General features: G+C 42.1%; 1 protein-coding gene and 1 long non-coding RNA gene across 4 annotated transcripts in view; one reads left to right on the plus strand and one right to left on the minus strand.

The window, feature by feature from the left end:
- Positions 1-16657, plus strand: part of LOC118219700 (vitrin-like) — a 28952-nt gene extending 12295 nt beyond the window's left edge. For both annotated transcript variants that reach the window (XM_035403037.1, XM_035403035.1), the window contains 17 exons: positions 1290-1367; positions 2004-2168; positions 2680-2727; positions 4169-4207; positions 4349-4411; positions 5089-5151; positions 6895-6969; positions 7492-7551; positions 8024-8086; positions 9203-9265; positions 9473-9520; positions 10202-10267; positions 11022-11169; positions 11729-11832; positions 13524-13750; positions 14248-14761; positions 15380-16657. In XM_035403037.1, coding sequence (XP_035258928.1) covers positions 1290-1367; positions 2004-2168; positions 2680-2727; positions 4169-4207; positions 4349-4411; positions 5089-5151; positions 6895-6969; positions 7492-7551; positions 8024-8086; positions 9203-9265; positions 9473-9520; positions 10202-10267; positions 11022-11169; positions 11729-11832; positions 13524-13750; positions 14248-14761; positions 15380-15558 — 2003 coding nt within the window. In that variant the 3' untranslated portion in view covers positions 15559-16657. The remainder of the gene's footprint in view (positions 1-1289; positions 1368-2003; positions 2169-2679; positions 2728-4168; positions 4208-4348; positions 4412-5088; positions 5152-6894; positions 6970-7491; positions 7552-8023; positions 8087-9202; positions 9266-9472; positions 9521-10201; positions 10268-11021; positions 11170-11728; positions 11833-13523; positions 13751-14247; positions 14762-15379) is intronic.
- On the minus strand, positions 1066-12419 carry LOC118219701. 2 transcript variants are annotated; one of them, XR_004763827.1, is made up of 8 exons: positions 12229-12419; positions 9419-9488; positions 7480-7545; positions 6930-6989; positions 5716-5895; positions 4187-4439; positions 2793-2875; positions 1066-1941 (listed from the first exon to the last, which is right to left on the minus strand). It is a non-coding gene; the product is annotated as an uncharacterized LOC118219701 (long non-coding RNA). The 2 variants fall into 2 exon arrangements; XR_004763826.1 differs by lacking the exon at positions 1066-1941 and having other exon boundaries at positions 2179-2875.
- Positions 16658-18354: the final 1697 nt, after the last annotated feature.

Consider the following 18354-nt stretch of genomic DNA (forward strand, 5'->3'; position numbering starts at 1 on the left):
ATTCATTTATTTCACTGTGGTAGTTAAATAAACATGATTTCCTCTCCATCTAAATTGAAATATCCCATTTTAAATATTTTTGCTATTTTATCACATTTTGGACATAAGACTATAGTCTTATATATTTTTTATATAAGACTATAGTCTTATATATTTTTTATTTCCAGTGAAAGGCATATTTCAACATATTTTTTAAAACACATTTATATTCATTTATTTCACTGTGGTAGTTAAATAAACACGATTTCCTATCCATCTAAATTGAAATATCCCATTTTAAATATTTTTGCTATTTTATCACATTTTGGACATAAGACTATAGTCTTATATATTTTTTATTTTCCAGTGAAAGGCATATTGCCTTATAAATTTCTTAAAACACATTTATATTCATTTATTTCACTCTGGTTGTTAAATAAACATGATTTCCTATCCATCTAAATTGAAATATCCCATTTTAAATATTTTTGCTATTTTATCACATTTTGGACATAAGACTATAGTCTTATATATTTTTTATTTTCCAGTGAAAGGCATAATTCCTCATAAATTTCTTAAAACACATTTATATTCATTTATTTCACTGTGGTAGTTAAATAAACACGATTTCCTGTCCATTCCTATTCCTATGTTTTTATATTTACCTTAAATATGTTTCTTTTAAGTGAATACATTTAAGAGGACAAAGTCGCAGAACATTCCGTGTGTTGTATCTGTAGACCTACCTTTTGTTCTGGTTTTGTCAAAGGATGTCCAATGGCTTTTCCACATTAATGCTTGAAACTCTTCAAACAGTTTGATGAAATATCACATACCTTTGTGGACATGTTTACCCAAATGACTGGAATTGACATTTTCCATGCTTAAAGTAGTGTTAATTCATGGTCATTTCTAAGACTGAATACAAAAATGTCATTCAAATTAAACATTTGTTCACAGACTTCCTGTACTGTTGCACACACTTGTAGTTGTAGCGCAGAAACTTCAATGCATTTAAAGTGGAAAGATGTCATTTGATTTTATTGTAAAATAAAACTTTATTTATACAGTATACTCCAGGCCCAAACAACTTTCCCAAAAAAGGGAAACAACCGATACATTTTTATTTCATTATTATTATAGTTCTTTGTGCTGGTGGGCGCTTTAAGAGTATAAAAGTGATCATAAATACGAAAATACATTTAACATGGGTTCCAGGAGGTCAGGAATGACTTTGAGATGTGGTACAGTATATCATCCAGTAGCAGACCTCAGCTTGTTGTGGTTGTGGTTATGGTCGTCTTTTACAGTCGGCAAGCCAAGGAAGGGAGTCCTATATCCGTCTACGCTGGACTACACTCCCACACGCCAAACTTCAGTTTCAACAGGTGAGAGGAGAGGAGGACTTTTATCAGACAGTAATTGCAATTCTGTTGCCTTGGTGAGTCCAGAATGAAACCTGTTGATTGTACATCAGAAAAGCCCGGAGTGAAAGCAGGGTGTCTTTGTCATACATAATACATATTTAATCCAGTGCCCATTCATACAAATCAGTGAACATTCAAGCAAACCAAAGGCAATCTTGATAACATTCCAGTACCTGCCAAAAATAATCAGTTAATGTATCGACAATTTTTTTGCATCAGTGTGCAGATGGAGTGGATATTTTACGCTTCATATGTGAGCACTGTTTGACAGAGAAACAGCTCTGCACTCCACAGCTTTAGCTGTGTGTTCCTTATTAAAAAAAGATTCTCCTGTCTCACTTTTGAAAGCCCTTTGAAAGCAAGGTTCACTTTATTTTTAGAAAGGTTTAGACTCATTTGCTTGCCACAGCTGTGTAGCTGAGGCGAGATCCTGACCATGTTGCAGTTAAGTGTTGCTCTGATTACAGCTTGTACACCACAGCGTTGTTCTTCTTTAGATATCCACGAACATCTGCATCCTCCCAGTCATGGAATGCTGTAAAAGATGAGTTACTGTGAAAGTTACTGAGTGTTCTCTCACTCTCCTCCCTCATGTAGAGCTCAGAGAGGCTGAGGTTCCCTCGGAAACCATCGTCCAGCCAACGGTCGCCGAGCCAACCACAACCACCCCTCCCACTACCAGCGATGGTCTTGGGGTTGCCCCCAGCAGCCCCCTCCCCACCGTCAATCCGCACGCTGCCGTCTACAAAGTCCGGGACGATGGTACATGCCGGAGAGCAGGGTTTTACACTTTTACTAACAGCCCTGTCTGCGGAACCTGCAGGGAATCATTTAATTAGCTGGCCAGGAATCTCTGGAGCGATAAAATACAAGCTCAGGTTCACCTTAAACATAAACATATGTGCAATCCAAACGTCCGAGACATTCACAGACACAGATAGTCCTAGACAAAATTCAGTTTACTTTAAAAATATATATATATATTTTAGGGCTTTTTCAGCTGATCGGACAGGACCGTGTAGAGAGACAGGAAGAATGGGCAGCGAGAGAGAGGAAGAGACATTTGACAAAGGGTCACGCAACCAGAACCGCTGACGTTACAACTCGTAATGAGCATCTCGTCAATGCTCTTCAGCCCATGTCACAAGACACCCAAAGTTAAATTAAATTTTCCATGCAAAACTCAATTTAGTCCAGAACTGAGCTTACTATGTGTCTGTGAGATCGGCCCTGAACGCCCTATTAAACTGTGACTCTCCGTCTCTCGTCCCAGGGAGCAGTCACCCGTACACTGGTGGGATGGCGGCCACGCCCCGCGCAGGTGAGTGTGGCCAGGTGTGGGCGGGGCCAGGTGCAGACAGGGGGAGGACGCTTTCCTGGGCCTACCTGTTCACCTGCTCTGTTCGGTCACTCCCTCCCAGGACAGTGTGGATCTGAACTTTATTCCAGTAGCATATTTCTGCAGCTTACTGGCAATTTTAAAAGGAAAAAAAAATCAGAGCTAAGTGTTTCTTTTATATACTATTCTTTGGTTTATGGTATGGTATGGTACTTTGGTATATACTATACTTTGGTAGGATGTTTATTTGAATATTCTCAGGGATCTGAAAGTGTGTTTTGAAATCACCCCAAAAGAACATTTCTGAATCTCTTAAACTCTATTGAACACCTTCACTTACCTTCATGATAACAAATCGAACAATAGAATGTAGAAATGAATGTTTACGTTATTTTATAATTTCTTTGTTTGGGCTGTTGTCATTTTTAACAATGCCCTATTCCTTGGGGAGTGATGTTTGTCTGTTTTTAATGTTTAGATCCGTTTTATTTCCAAGTTCTTTTATTTATCTTAGACTTGAATATAGTGTTTGAAAATAAAAGTCTGTCCCCAGAGTTTGACATTTCTTATGTTCTGAAATAGACTGGGTTGTCCAGCGTGGCTGCAAGTTAAAACCTTCTCTTTAAGATGTCAGTCGTTTTAACCACCGTGCAATGACTAGCTACAGCACTTCTGCAACAACAGCAAAAACAAGGTTTCTCCGCTCGGTTTCCAAAACCACTCAGTCTCTTAAATGGTGTTAAATGAAAGAGCGTACAGTTTATTCTGTCCCAAGAAGTTTAAAGGAAATGTTCACCTCACTTAATTAAATCCCTACGTTGCTACTTATGTTTATTGTGGTGGAATTCCAACCAAATATAGTTGGATTCTTTTTATATAAAATAAACATTTCTAAGATGCTCTCGTGCTCTGCACAACTGGTCTTCCAATTTAGAATTTAAATACAATTCCCATCAAACCTTCACCACAATCTAAAGCTCAAAGACTTGGCAAAAAACTATGGGACATAAAAGCAAGGTGAACATAGTAATGGCTTTTCTCTTTTAAGAAAAACCTGAAAAAATATGTACAAACCTGCCACATTTCTCAAATAAAATGTTAGTTGATAGTTGAAATCTTGAAGATTTCGCAACTTGGAAAAAGCATGAATGTATATACTTTTCACATTAAACAGGAATCACCCCTCTATGCCTTCAGGCGTAGCAACATCTTAGGAGCAATATCTCATGAAGTTGGGTATAAGCACACATGACTTGTGTGTTTGTATTATCTGCTTTTTGCTATTTCTGTTGTCGGCAGATAGTGACATTTAGATTTTTTAAAAAATGTTTTTGGGCAGATTTTTCCACATTTAAATTTCAATTAAACTTTTTATCGATCTGTCTGGACTAATATACCCAAATATTATCTCTCTTTCTCTCAGGGCGGACCCTAAGCTTACCTGTGCAGTGGCCAGCTCAAGGTATGATGACCGTCCACACCATCACTGCTCTCAGAAAACAGCACAGACACCGTTTCCTTCAGTTTCTCTAGCTGCAGGAACAACCCGACGGGTACATTCAGTCCTTTCTCCATCCCGCGTATGTGTGTGTGCATTCCACAGGTATGAACAGACAGGACCCCCAGTCTGCCCTCAGGAGGCACACAGGAACCTCTTCTGTCCCAGGTAACATTCCGGCACATTCTGGACTGCTCTGCAAGAAACAGCACTTCCAGTACTTTGTATACATTTTGATTAGTAACATGTTTTGAAGAAGATTTTGAAGGACCTGCAGGAGTGCAGCTATGCATTTCAAATACATATTTTACCCAGGTGATTTCTGTATATTATTTTTATAAGAAACTTAATAGTTTCACCTAACATTCAATGCAAATTATTTTTCCAGACGATGTCACATTTTGGTTAGTAACGTGTTTTGGCAAACATTTTCAGGGAATTGCAGGGGTCTCACAAGCACTTCTAACTTCAGATCTCACAAGCATCTAAAGAGTTAAAAGTATTTGAAATGCACATTTTATTACATAAGCCTTGGTTAAATATGTACTGTTTATACAATGCCTTCGGAAAATATTCAGACCCCTTTTCTATTTCAGTTTTTTATTTTTAATGAATTTGCAAAAATTTCTAAAAAACCTATTTTCGCTTTATCATTTTGGGGTATTGTGTGTACGTAAGTGAATATAAGTGAATTTAATCAATTTTAGAATATGGCTGTAGGTCTGAAGGGGTCTGAATACTTTTCGAAGACATTGTATCCTGCAGAATGGGTCTTATGAAAGTAGCCGTGTCAGTTGGACAGCGGTGCTCACAGGAGAGTTGATAGCTTCCCCTCTGTCTCCCAGTGTATAACAGATTACAGGCTGCAGCACCGGAGAGGGGTGCCCAAACAGAGCTGCCCAACCCACGTAAGTGCTAAGAGCAGCCGCCAGTGTGCTCTTATTGCGCTAGAATTCCATGTATTTGTGCGATATAAAGTGGTTATTTCACTCTTTCCCTCCCCCTGCAACTCCCGTTGGGGAGTTTTTTTTTTTTCTCGCCTACGTCTGAGTGTTTTGCTTCCCACTGGGGAGGTTTTTTTTTTAAAAAAAAAAACCTCAATTGGTTGCTTTTTGAGGGTTCCTGGTCTGGCGTTTGCCCAATTTTCCCTTTCTGTTTCCTCTGTAATGCATCTCTGTGTGAGATTGTCTCTGTAAAAAGCATACCCAGCATACCCAATTGAACTGAACTGAACTGAATTGAACAGCTCTGCTTCAGTTGTGGAGCCTACAGCTGCCCAGAATTGTTGTCCTTTCGCACGAGAGCACGGTAGTGTTTTTGAAATGGCGCTCTTTGAAATCCTGCTACATTAAACGTTCGCTCCGTGTAATTAAGATCAGTCTCCAGGTCTCGTTTTTCTAACCGCCTCATTAAAATCCTTTAAAAAGCTAGCAGGGTGGGTGAAGGCCCCAGTAAAATGGCCGTGTATGTACCTTGTAGTTGGTGAGAGCCGGAAAAAGGTGCTTGGTAAAGTGCAGTGTCCATACAGCAGATCTATTTCTGTTATGCTGCGAAGGCAGTTTTATTTTTAAAAAATTTCGGCACGGTTGCTTTAGTTTCCTGTTGTTTGAAGGTCGGTCACTGGCGATGAATGCCTGAGGTGACTGTGGTCTCTGTTAAAAAAAAAACTTGAGGAATTTGAGGCTTTTGGACATAGCCCATCGCTAGTGCGATCCGTGACTCTCTACAGAACTCTTTCTAGCAACATCGGCTGTCCCTGCTGACCATTAACAGCATTGCCATTCCTCCCAGTTGTCATTCTGGTGTTCTGCATTATACCCCAACAGCTCGGTCTGCTTCATTAAAAATTGTGATCTGTGTTGTCCGTAGATCCACTGTACGTGAGATAAGGAGGTTTAGTTAACATTTTACCGTTTTAAAGTTACGCTAGAGCAGGGCTGAAGGATCTGCTGGTTTTCATTGTTACTCTACACTTGACTTATCCGTTAAAGCAATGGATTACTCAGATACTATAACTCATTTCACTTGGTTTCTTGGGTCTGAATCAGTTAACACTTAAGCCTGTATTCAGTCAACATTTTCTCCTTCACTCTGACAATTACAATGACTTACAATTAAGTGAAATTGTTACTGTTTTTCAAAGCAAACAAACTTAACTGTGGGTCAAAAGATGAGGAAAAATGTTAATTGAATCCAGGCCTTGGTTTCATAAACAGAACAAGAAAAAGAACTCAACTGATGATAGATACAAACAGGAGAAAAATACCTGTTATAAAAAATAAAAAAATTTTTTTTCCATTTTGCAGACTTCTTAAAGTGGGTCTGACAAAATGACCAAAGGAGCATATTTCTGAACATGGAACACTTCAGAAACTCTCTTGCTGCTCTCTTGAAAGCACATCCTTGCTCTTGAAAAACCCAGCATAGAAATGGCAGTGCAGTATATTTCTGAGCTGGGCTTGTAATGCAGGGGTTTGTTGCAGGCTTGATTCCATTGAGCAAAGTATTTAAGCTAAATTGTTTTAATAAATATCTAAATGGATTGCACATTTAAAAAAGTAAGACGGGTAAGTCAGTTTGAATAATCACCCACGTGTCTGAATCTGAATGTAAATGTGCAAATGTAAAAGCCACTTTGTTGTCTTGTGCAGCTTTTATGAGTAGGGAGTGGCCGCCTCCCTCTTACCTGTATCCAGACTGGTACCCTGCTCCGAGACCACCTGCAGGTACCTGCCATAACCAAAACCTTAATTAAAAAATAAAAATAAGAAATTAAATGATTTTTAAAAATGATTTTAAAAAATAATCACAAATTTTCTAATTAAACAAAAGATAGCAATCCTTGGACAATTAATTTAATTGAGTCAGTGAAACTAGATAATCGTGTCTAATTTTGAATTTAACCATAAATGTTACAGATTAGCCGAGCGTGTGCATAGTGCCTCAAGGCTTGCTTCTTAAGTATCTGGGGCTGCACTCTGCTCGAGTTAAAATCTGTACAAATTTCACACAGACATTCAAGGACCTGTTATTTAATATGTAGGATTAATTCCTGATAAATTTTACAAATGAAACAATTATCAGCAATAATAATAATCATAATAATAATCACAATAACTATAATATAATAATAATTATCATCATAACAATAACGGATTTTTATAATAATAATAATAATAATAAAATGGTTTCCATACTCTAAATTCAAATCTGAATCAGATCTTGAATTTGCTTACCCCCCTCTCCAGGTACTGATACTGGTCACACTGGATACACGTGGAGAGCACCAGAACCACCAGAGCCTGCAGGTAAGACAGCATCGAGCAACCTAAAGGGAATATCTGCGGAGGGCGCCCTCTATGGGAGCGGCAGGTTACTGCAACAGAGTTACTTCCTCTGCTGGCAGATTTGGCTTCCATCAGTGCGCATACGAAGCCAGGGAGAGACTGTGAATATATGCAGCAATATTTGATATGCAGCTCAAATCCAAAAGTGTCAGAATGTACATGTATTAGTATTTACATGATGAAATAAAAAAAAACATGTATTAGTAGTTATACTATTTACATCATTCTCTGTACATGTAAGTTAGCAAGCTTAAGTGACTTCTTTCTGAACTGGGAAAGACTCAAAGGTTTGATGTCACAGTCTAACAGTGGCACGGTGTCCTTTGATTAGCAGTGGAAAGTGTCTGTCTGTAAAGTAGAAAAGAAAACCTTCCCAGGGTGCACCTGGGTGCCTAAGGCAGTGCCCGTTAAACTTGTCACCGTTTCGTCCCAGAGCGGAACCCCAGACCGAACATCCCGGAGTACGAAAACTGGCACTACGGGTTTGGACCATTCCGTAAGTCCCGCACAAATTTATTTTAACTTCTGTGGAACGTTTAACAAGTTATGTGTCAACCTTCTGTTTCATGTTCGCTTCTTTTTTGACAATGTGAAAGTTTATGAGACCTATAAAAACAACAACAACAACAAAACTATTATGTAAAAAAAACAAAGGTACTGAAATTCAACTATGGTTCTATTTTGAATGGCTATTGTTTAAAGCTTGAATTATACAAATTACTGGGATTTTAAATCAAACAAAAGAAAGAGACTGAACCAGTTTGGAGAATGCTGGTACTAGGTGCAGAAAGGCCTGCATTTCCAATTCAGTAAGGAAATATTAGATGGCTATCACCCTTAGATAAAGATAAAATAAATAATTATATATACATATATAATTATCTTCATCATATTATTATAAATTATTCATTTAAAGTTTTATTTCAATCACATGGAAAGTTGAATAAGACTATTGTATTTCTGTCACGACACATAATCCATTGCCATCCCGCTACTGCTGTAGTTTTATTGTTTGTTTTTCATCTGCCTTGTTTTCTTGAGTTATTCTTTACTTTGGGACTCAGCAAACTGGAGGTTGTCCTTGAAGTGTTATTTCATAACAGCAGAGAACTCTGCCATGGGACAAATTTATTTTCTTACCCAGACTTATGACAATGCACTGCGATTGCAGAAGGAGATCAAATTTTAGCATCGTGGTTGTGATGCCCTTGAAAAAAATTCTAAATTGTGGAACCAAAAAAGCAGACCTCGAAACAGACTCCTTGAAAAGAAACATAAGTATGTTATGGCTGTCTGTTTTTGAAAATTATAGGAGAAAAACTGTTGCTCAGAGCACGACTGAAGCTTGTAAATTAGGGTGGTTTTGTTTGCGAGCCACACAGAAACAATTTTGAATGCGCCTCCTGCATTTTAAGTCCCTGACTGGCCACTTTTTGGACCATTCATCAAAAATCATTGGCCGGGAGATGGCTGCTTGTTATTTTGTGTGTGTGTGTGTGTGTGTGTCTTCTGTGCTGTCCTGCTTTTTGACGATTGGATGTCGGCTGGAGTTTTAACGGGCAGTTTTGGGGGGGGGCCTCGGTAACTACAGTACCACGTGTGTTAATTTCAGAACCAAGGGCAGGAGAACCGGACCCTGGCCGCAGTCCACTCCCCGACACGACTCACACCAGATGTAGGTACCAGAGAGACCCCCCTCCCACTCCCACCGCCCCCCGCCCCCACCCCCCATGTCTTATCCTACATCTCTTTAGCTTTAGAAATTACAGACAAGATGACAGCCCCACAGCGCCCCCCCCCCCCCCCCCAAAAGTTTTCTGTACAGTACCTGTCCAGTGATGAAGCAGTTTTGCAACAGATATACCGTGCTTGTTTTCAACAGTTAAGCCCATCGATGCCTGGAAAGCAGAAAGTGACCCTTTGAATACAGGTGAGACATTCTCCTTGAGACCTAACAGAAAAAAGTTAAGTATTTTAGTTTTTTTGACATGATGCAAGTGTCTTGGATGGCAACAACATTTTGCAGTGAAAATATTTTCTAGAATATTATTCATTTTATTGTTATTGAATGTAGGTCTCAGTATAGTCAAATATTTTGTTACTGAGATTAAGACAGAGACGTACGTTCCTTACAGGGGACAAAAAATGTATTGTCTGCCCTTCAGAGTTTCTGTGATCTGCCTGGTTTCCTAAGTTGATGAATGGCTTTGGCCTCCACCTGTAGGGCTGTGGTGTAGTAACCAGGTCCTGTGTTTCAAATTTCTATGTGCTAGGTTTTTATACCCTTCCAGTTTTATTAATAATACCCAGAGCTGCAGGACAAGAACGTATAGTTATTATAGGGGGTCTATCTTCAGATAGATTTAGGAGGTTAACCACAGCACAGAATTTGTTTTGCGGCTTAGTTAGCTTCAGCATGGTTCAAAAAAAAAAAAAAGATTTTGCAAAAGGAGTCGTTTGTTGTACAAGTCAAAAAGACCGGACAAAGAGACTACCAATGCCAATAATGGTTCCTAGACAAGTTCAAGTGAAGGTGCAGGAATGTGTGTTTTTTTTTTTGTTTTGTTTTTTTTTTCCCCCTGCTAATCGGAACGCCGCTGTCCGTCTCCAGGGTTCGGAACGCCGGAGAACGAGCCGCTGCAGAACATTCCGGAGCCGGTTTCCCGGGGAGATCCAAGTGAGTCCGTGAAGTTTGGACCGTGCACAAAAATCTGTGACAGCTTCTCTAACATACCTCCAAGTAAACCATGAGTTCCTCTGTTGTCGGTAATCATTAAAAAACAGCTAGTAGATAATTGATAATGCGAACGCAAATGGCTAGTTTGATACTAACGTGTCTTTCACTTGTGGGTGCAAAACTCTGAGGTGATTGTAATAACCGGAATTAGCATCATAATGATCTGTTTCTCTCTGTCCTTTGTCGCTCACTGAAGGAGACCTACTGTTGAAATGTTTTTATCATAAAGCATGTTGCTGGGATGGAAAAACAATGCTTGAAAATGCGTTTTGTTACAAAAAAAATAGAAAACACCTTCCAAATAAATGTATCCATAAACTATGATCAAAATGGTGGGAGTTCAGGTTGCTCTTGCAGGTGGCAAGTATATCAACATACATATTTCACATACTGAGCATGTGTCGGAAATATTTTCAAACCCAGCCACTTTAAGGACTGACCCACTGGTTTTCATACTAAATACTTTCATACTAAACTAACCCACGCGTACAGCAATTAAGACTTCCCTGCTTCTCTCGCTTTCTCTTGATTAAGTGCGTACCCTTGTTTCCTGTGTGACTGAGGCGGTGCTGTTTTTCCTTTCTGGCCGATGGCTGAACGTTTCCCCTCGTTAACGAGGCACGTGTCCTTTCTTCTTCTTCTCCGCGTGGCGGTTACCGTGGCCACCGCCTCCCGTTGCCGCGGCGGTTTCCAGGCTGCAAGGTGGACATCGCCTTCCTGATGGACGGCAGCTGGAGCATCGGGAGGAGGCGCTTCCGGATGCAGAGGGACTTCCTGTCCGCCGTGTCCCAGGTCATTAACGTGGGCGTGGCCGGGCCCATGATGGGAATCGTTCAATACGGGTACCAGCGCTGACCTCTCACCTCCTCCCAAAACGCATGCTGAACGTTCGTAGGCCTCAACACTGTTACTATAGGATTTAGTTGTCTTACGCAGACCTGGGGGCCATTTCACAAAGCAGGATTAGTGAGTTAGCTGGATAACTGCGCTGAGTAAAACCCAGACCAGCTCTTTTTACTTCAGTCCATAGTCCAGATTTGGGAGGGTTGCAGGTTTTACTCAGTGCAGCTATCCTGCTGGCTCAGTAATTCTGCTTAATGAAACAGGGCCCTGGGTCACATATTGTATTTAACAACATTTCAGTCCTTTAGACATCATTGATTGCCAGCAATTTAAAAAGATTTTCAACTCTACTACGTGGAGAAAAATGTTTTTTTCTTCTCCCATATGATTTCATTTAATTTTTGTGTAATTTTGTTTCACCATGAAAATGCCCAGGGAACTTACAAGCTCATTTTCATATTTTACTGGTTTCTAAAAAGTTAATCCATTTCAATAACTAAAGGAAATCCCAGTCCTGAGTACTAGCTGCGTTTTATGCGTTCGTTTCTCCTGTGGCAGAGACGACCCTGTGATGGAGATCGGCCTGAAGGCCTTCCCCAACCCCCAAGACCTGACGGCTGCCATTGCCAACATTAACCAGAAGGGGGGGCTCTCAAATGTGGGTGAGTAGCAGGGACTGCAGTACCCGTCTCCTTCAGGGGTACTTACCAGCCCTAAAGAGTAACTGCCTTAAATATTGCTTGACAGCTGTAAAATTCCTTCAGATTACTGAAATTTTAAAAGAAACATCTTGTGCTTCTTTGACATAACTGTACATTTTGGTTATTAAAATGTTTCGTTGACAGTTCTCTGGGATCTGCGGGAGTGTTTAAATTTAATCTAGTAGGTTTTTAAAATACACATCTGGCCCAGGTTTGGTAATTACAAACCAGCATCTGTGTGTGAACTGAAAAGCAGGTATTACCCATTTCCACCATGTTACACTTTCTCCCGAACCCTAATAAACGGTGAATCTCCACTTTACACACAAAAACGGAAATTACAGACTGCAAGCATACCTTTCCGAGCTTGAAGAAGGGCTCTTGGGTTCGCACACCAGTGTTCCGTCAGCACTGATTGGTCTGTTTGCTCCTTGGTCTGTTTACTTCTGAGCCAATCATCAAAGGTGAGTGCCCTTAGAATTCTCGGAAAAACAGGAGACTTCCCGGCAGCATTTTGCAGGAAATGATTTGATTGAACCTTTCCCCTGGTGTGTTCTTCTGTTGTGGTAAACAGAAATACAAAAAAAAAAAACATTTTATAAAAGAAAATAAAAGAGGATGTTTGAACTCAAAGCGGCAGTTCACACAAAAATGAAATAAAACTGTGCTTCCATTTACACAGAGTGGTATCTATCCATCCAGATAGTTTTGCTGAGATTTGTAAAGTTTTCTAGACCCCTTGCTACAGCTGGATGGATAGATAGTACTCTGGGTAAGTGAAGGCATGGCTTTATTTCATTTTTGGGTGAACTGCCCCTTTCAATGGGTTTCTTGTTTTCCTTCTTAAAGGAGACCAAAACTATAACACAAAAACAGATAAAATGGTAGGGAATATTCGATTAATAAAATCTCTCATCTGGTTCCTGTTTCAAAATGTAATTTTTTTGTGATTTTGTGATTTATGTTTAAAAGGCGGATGCCTTTACCTGCACACATAATGAAGCAGTGCATCATGGGATTGCTGGGCCTCTGGCTCCAAAGTCACCCTTTTTGTGGGGACATTGAGTGTTCTCAATATTCATTATGTGGTGCTTTCACAAACACACCAACTGGGAGAAAACGGGAGTCAGGAAGAACAAGCAGTGTTGAAATATTCCAACCAACTGACAGTTATAAAATATTCAACTATCTGAAAGTTCCAGATCACTCGTTCAAAAAATAAAATAGCTTCCTGCCGTTCAGATAATGAGAGTGGTGAATCCGCAAATTGAGGGGAATTAATTTGAATCAGGCCACCATGCAGACCGTTAATAGAAAAAGAAAAAAGTAAAAAACGTAATTTACATTTAATTGGAGGGAAACTGCTAGTGTTAACTTTTCTTCCAAGGGAAGATTAAGGATGGCAGAGTGAATGATTGGACTCAGTTAGCTGTTAATTCAGAAAATTATTTGAGACGCACAGCAACTTTCCAACCTGAACATGAACACACACACACACACACACACGTACGCACACATACAAACACACACACACAGTTGCAATTCATTGTTAAATACTATGCATCTGCATTGATGGGGAAGCAGGTGTGTGTGTGTGTGTCTGTCTTTGACTATGACTTTGACTCAATGCTGCCCTCTCGTGGCTATCACAGGTAAGGCACTCTCCTACATCAACGAGCACTACTTCACCGACGGCAACGGTAACCGGGGCGGGGCTCCGAACGTGGTGGTGGTGCTGGTGGACGGCTGGCCCACGGACCGGGTGGAGGAGGCGTCCCGACTGGCCCGCGAATCGGGCATCAACATCTTCTTCGTCACCATCGAGGCGCCGGACGACAAGGAGAAGCTGAACGTGGTGGAGGCCGACTTTGTGGACAAGGTGAGAGAGAGAGAGACACAGATTCATTCACTGAACTAGATCTTTCCAAAGGGAAGCAAACAATAGCTTGGGGCTTCCTTACCCTGGTCCTGGAGAGTCACGGGGTCTCCTGGTCCTTGTTTTTCCCTTAATATCAATGACTGGCTTAAGTTAATCATCTGTGAAATCAGCTGCTTTAATTTACCGATTAAAGTGCTGAGTAACAATGAAAACCAGCAGACCCTGTGGCCCTCCAGGAAACACTGACCTCTCTGTGGTTTACAGTACTTAGTCATTTCTCTGAATCATGATGGCCAGAATAGAAAATATTCAATTAGATTTAATATAAAAATGTAAAAATGTGTTTTAATCTTAAAGAATAAGCAATACGATCATTTGACTTGACTGAGAGACTGGTTAATTGCCTGATTAACTGACCGACTGGATTGGCTGTCAAAGCCATGAGGCATTGGTTTGATTGGCCGTTAATCTTCCTCTCCCTCTGTCGCCCCCTGGAGGCCGTGTGTCGGACGAACGGCTTCTTCGCGCTGCCGGTGCCCAGCTGGTTCGACCTGCGCTCGGCGGTCCGTCCGCTGGTGAAGCGCGTGTGCGACACGGACCGGCTGGTGTGCAGCAAGACGTGCCTGAACGCCAACGACATCGCCTTCGTCATCGACGGCTCCAGCAGCGTGGGCACCGGAAACTTCCGCACCGTGCTGCAGTTCGTGGCCAACGTCACGCGGGAGTTCGAGATCTCGGACACGGACACGCGCGTGGGCGCGGTGCAGTACACGTACGAGCAGCGGCTGGAGTTCGCCATGGGCCAGCACGACGCCAAGCCCGCGCTGCTGGACGCCGTCCGCGCCATCGAGTACTGGAGCGGCGGCACCAGCACGGGCGCCGCCATCGCCTACGCCTCCCAGAAGCTCTTCGCCCAGTCCAAGCCCAACAAGCGCAAGATCATGATCGTCATCACCGACGGCCGTTCCTACGACGACGTCAGGGCGCCGGCGCTGGCTTTGCACCGCTCCGGTGAGTGAGAGAGGGGGGGGGGGGGCCTCCGCTCCAAATATGGTCATTTCTCTCCGGCTGAAAGACTCCACTGAACAGCACAAAATGAAATTAAAGATAAACCTTAAAATGTACATAACTTTATATGTTTAAGAGAATACTGTAACCCTCCATTTCCTGAATTGCCTAAATAATGAGCACACTCCTCGTGGCCTTTTGCCTTTTGGAAGAGGGAAAAGGAAAAAGAGTAATTAAAAATAATTATATGAATTAGCAATTAGTTAAGTGCAGCTTAGCCGATCTAATTCTGCGCTGATGCAAGAAGCCTTTGCTCAGACTGTGGGCTCACACCCAATAGGATTTAAATCAGATCTCTTAAGCACCAGACCTTCTTAATCATGGGGCCAGTTTCACAGACCCAGATTAAGCCTAGTCCTAGACTAAATTCAATTTTGAATGGATAATCTCCATACAAATCTCAATTTAGTCCAGGACTAAAATGAATGTGTGTCCACAAAACCAGCCCATCAAATCTTATTATGTATGAAGAGCTACGGGCGCGAGTGTAAGATGGTCTCACCTCTCGCCCCCCCCCCCCCCTCGCCCCCCCCTCGCCCCCCCCCCGTCCTCGTCCCCCAGGCGTGATCGCGTACTCCGTGGGTATCGCCTGGGCCGCCCAGGAGGAGCTGGAGTACATCGCCACCGACCCGGACACAGACCACTCCTTCTTCGTGGAGGAGTTCGACGACCTCCACACGTTTGTGCCCAAGATCATCCACAACATATGCCAGGAGTTCAACACCCAGCCACGGAACTGAGGTGTGCTCTGGACACTTGGGCGGGGGGGGGTTGTTCCCCATTTCAGAAAGGGAGGGAGGGGGTGGCATTTTTGGGAGGGGCTGGGGTGGTCAGACAGTGCTCATGATGCTGTCGGTTAGCCATCAGTGCAGAGACAGTACTTAACAGGATGCTGAACTCTTTTAAGATGGCCTCCCTTGTTACAGTGTCATGGTCCTAGAGGGCGACAGCATCCATTTTTAACCACCTTTTCTGGATTTTTTATAATTATCCACGGTACCTTTGTCTAGATTGCATCTAGTTACTGTGAGTTTTGAAAGATTTGAAATAGTTCATCCCAGGTAAGCTTTACTTAAAATTACATTTACGCGTTCAGCCTTACCTGGAGCGACCTGCACAGGCATTGTGAAAATGGTCAATCGGTCAGAAAATTTAATAGCTGAAACAAAACAGCTTTTAAACACAACAGAAAGGAATCACCTTCAGAATGATAAGGAAGTGCCTGTGAACAACATATTCAGATTCAAATCCTTGATGCAGCACAACCTTCAACTGACTACAGATGAGGTCTTTGTAAATAGAGACAAACGTATCACATTTATGAATATTATCAAGCATGCTAGTAATTGATGTACGCACACATAGGTACACATTTTATTTGGATGTCAAGGTCTCCCTTTCTGTTCGGAAGCTTCTTTAGTTAGAATGCGACCGTTTTCTGGGGGGAAGGAGAAACAAGATGACATTTTTATGAAAAAGCACACAGAGCACCAAGCCCTTGTTTCTACCACTCAGTGGAAAGTAAACCAAGTTCAGCTGCACAAATTTCATCCAATCGTGGTCCCAGGAGGGAAGGGAAGCCGTGTCACCCACTTATCGAACACATTCCCCCTTTTTCCCCTCTATGTACTGCCATGACTGGCACAGTCATCATAAATGTACAACTTATTTATACAGTTTTTTATGTTTTTTTTTTTTTTTTGCTCTGTCATTTTTTGTATATAACCACACATATACATGTAAGTTACTGTACTTTTTGCGTAACAACTTTGAAAACAAAATCAAACATTCTGACCAGTATTTGAAAGTCATTTGTAATAAAAGTTATCTGAAAAAAAACCATAGCGCCATGCTATCTGTCTTGAAACTGATTTTTTTTTTTCGGTTTAAAAAAAAAAAAATCCTCTCCTTATGAATACATGACCATATCGTGACTGTTAGCCTGTCTGATCTCAAGGAATATCAAGATATCAAGGGCACAGCAGATAAACAGAGCTTCTGAAGGGGCTTAAAATGCACCAGCAAACACAAAAGGTGCTCTCCAGGAAGACAGATTACATACAACAGAGGGGAGTTGCAACATACCTTTCTAGTGTCCTTGCAGCTCCTCTCTAAGTATTAAATAATAGGATGCTTCTACACACTGAAGCAGAGATAACCCTGCTGGCTCAGTCCCTCCCTCCCTGGGCCAAGCCAATCAAAGGTCGTGTCTGAAACATGATTGGGCATCACTGTTTTAGATGGACACACCATTTTGGATCCCCCTATTTGCTATTTAGTACAATCTGAAAACAGAGAGATAATGGGAATGGCATAAAAACTGAAGTCAGAATTTAAGGATCGCATGAACACTAGCACCCGTGGAAATAACTTAGGCACACACGTGAAATACAACATAATCTTTTTATTGTTATTGATAAATCTGTCACTCTCCCGTTCGAGGGGGAAAAAAGAGAATACATTATGGAAAGAAAGAATAAAACTATAATAAGGTCTGTACAAGAAAATTAGCATATTTATCAAATACACATGATCTTTAAGAACGTGTCTGTACAATAGTACTCTGAACGAGCGATGCAGTTTCTTTACAGGTGCGCCTGGCATACCCATCCGCTCCCGTTTTCCTTTTCTGTCTGGATTATTCTGGACGCCTGTGCCAGTGTCGGTGCGTCGAAGTGTTCAGCAGTTCTTGTGACGTTTGTACGTTTGAGCGGCCCTGCTTTGGGGGGGGGGGGGGCTGGGGGGGGTGCAGGGGAGGATGCGGGGGGTGCAGGGACCTGGTTTGGGGACCTGGCTCGCGAGGTTAACAAATAAGTTTTTTTTCCTGCCTCACTTTTGGAATTTCGGACGCAAGTCCCGTAAGACGTAGCCTGACTGGCCATCTCCGCCGTTTTCCCAGAATTCCCGGTGAGGTCAGAGATGGCAGGGGCAGCAGAGAGGCGCCTGGAAATCTCACCGGAAAACGGTTTTGTTTTTCGGGAAAGGCCGGAATTCCAACTCTACACTTTAATGTCTGTGCCTGGGGATTCCTGGTAAAGGTCTAAAGGTCCAATTTTTGACAAAGCCTTAGCAAATGCTGCAAGGAAGCAGATCCTGCAAACATCTCATTATTTCCCCGATGGGGGAGTCACTGTAGAAACCTCCGGCATCTTAAAGTACAAACTTTAGCACGGCCCGACTCATTACAGCACGTCAGCGGAGGGGGAATGATCTGCTAGCATGACCGCTGATTATGAAGCATCGTAAGCTTTTGCCATTCACTGCTGTAATAACACAGTAACTCCTTCTGTGGTTGAGCTAATAAGCAGACCACATTAAAACGGCCTGCAGCATGCGGTAGGTCTTCTGCTCCCCCCCCCCCCCCCCCCCCCCCCCCCACCCCCCCACCCCCCCCGTTTTCTGTGTGCTGCAGGATATCATACGAGCCCCCCCCCCCCCCCCCCCGCACTCCCCATCCCCTTCGCTGGGGATTCAGAACCCTGCTGTTAACCCTCACACCGAAAGCCCGAAAACCCACTGTGTCGTCGTGGCAACGT

Source organism: Anguilla anguilla, chromosome 2 (genome assembly GCF_013347855.1).
Source record: "Anguilla anguilla isolate fAngAng1 chromosome 2, fAngAng1.pri, whole genome shotgun sequence".
Taxonomy (NCBI): domain Eukaryota; kingdom Metazoa; phylum Chordata; class Actinopteri; order Anguilliformes; family Anguillidae; genus Anguilla; species Anguilla anguilla.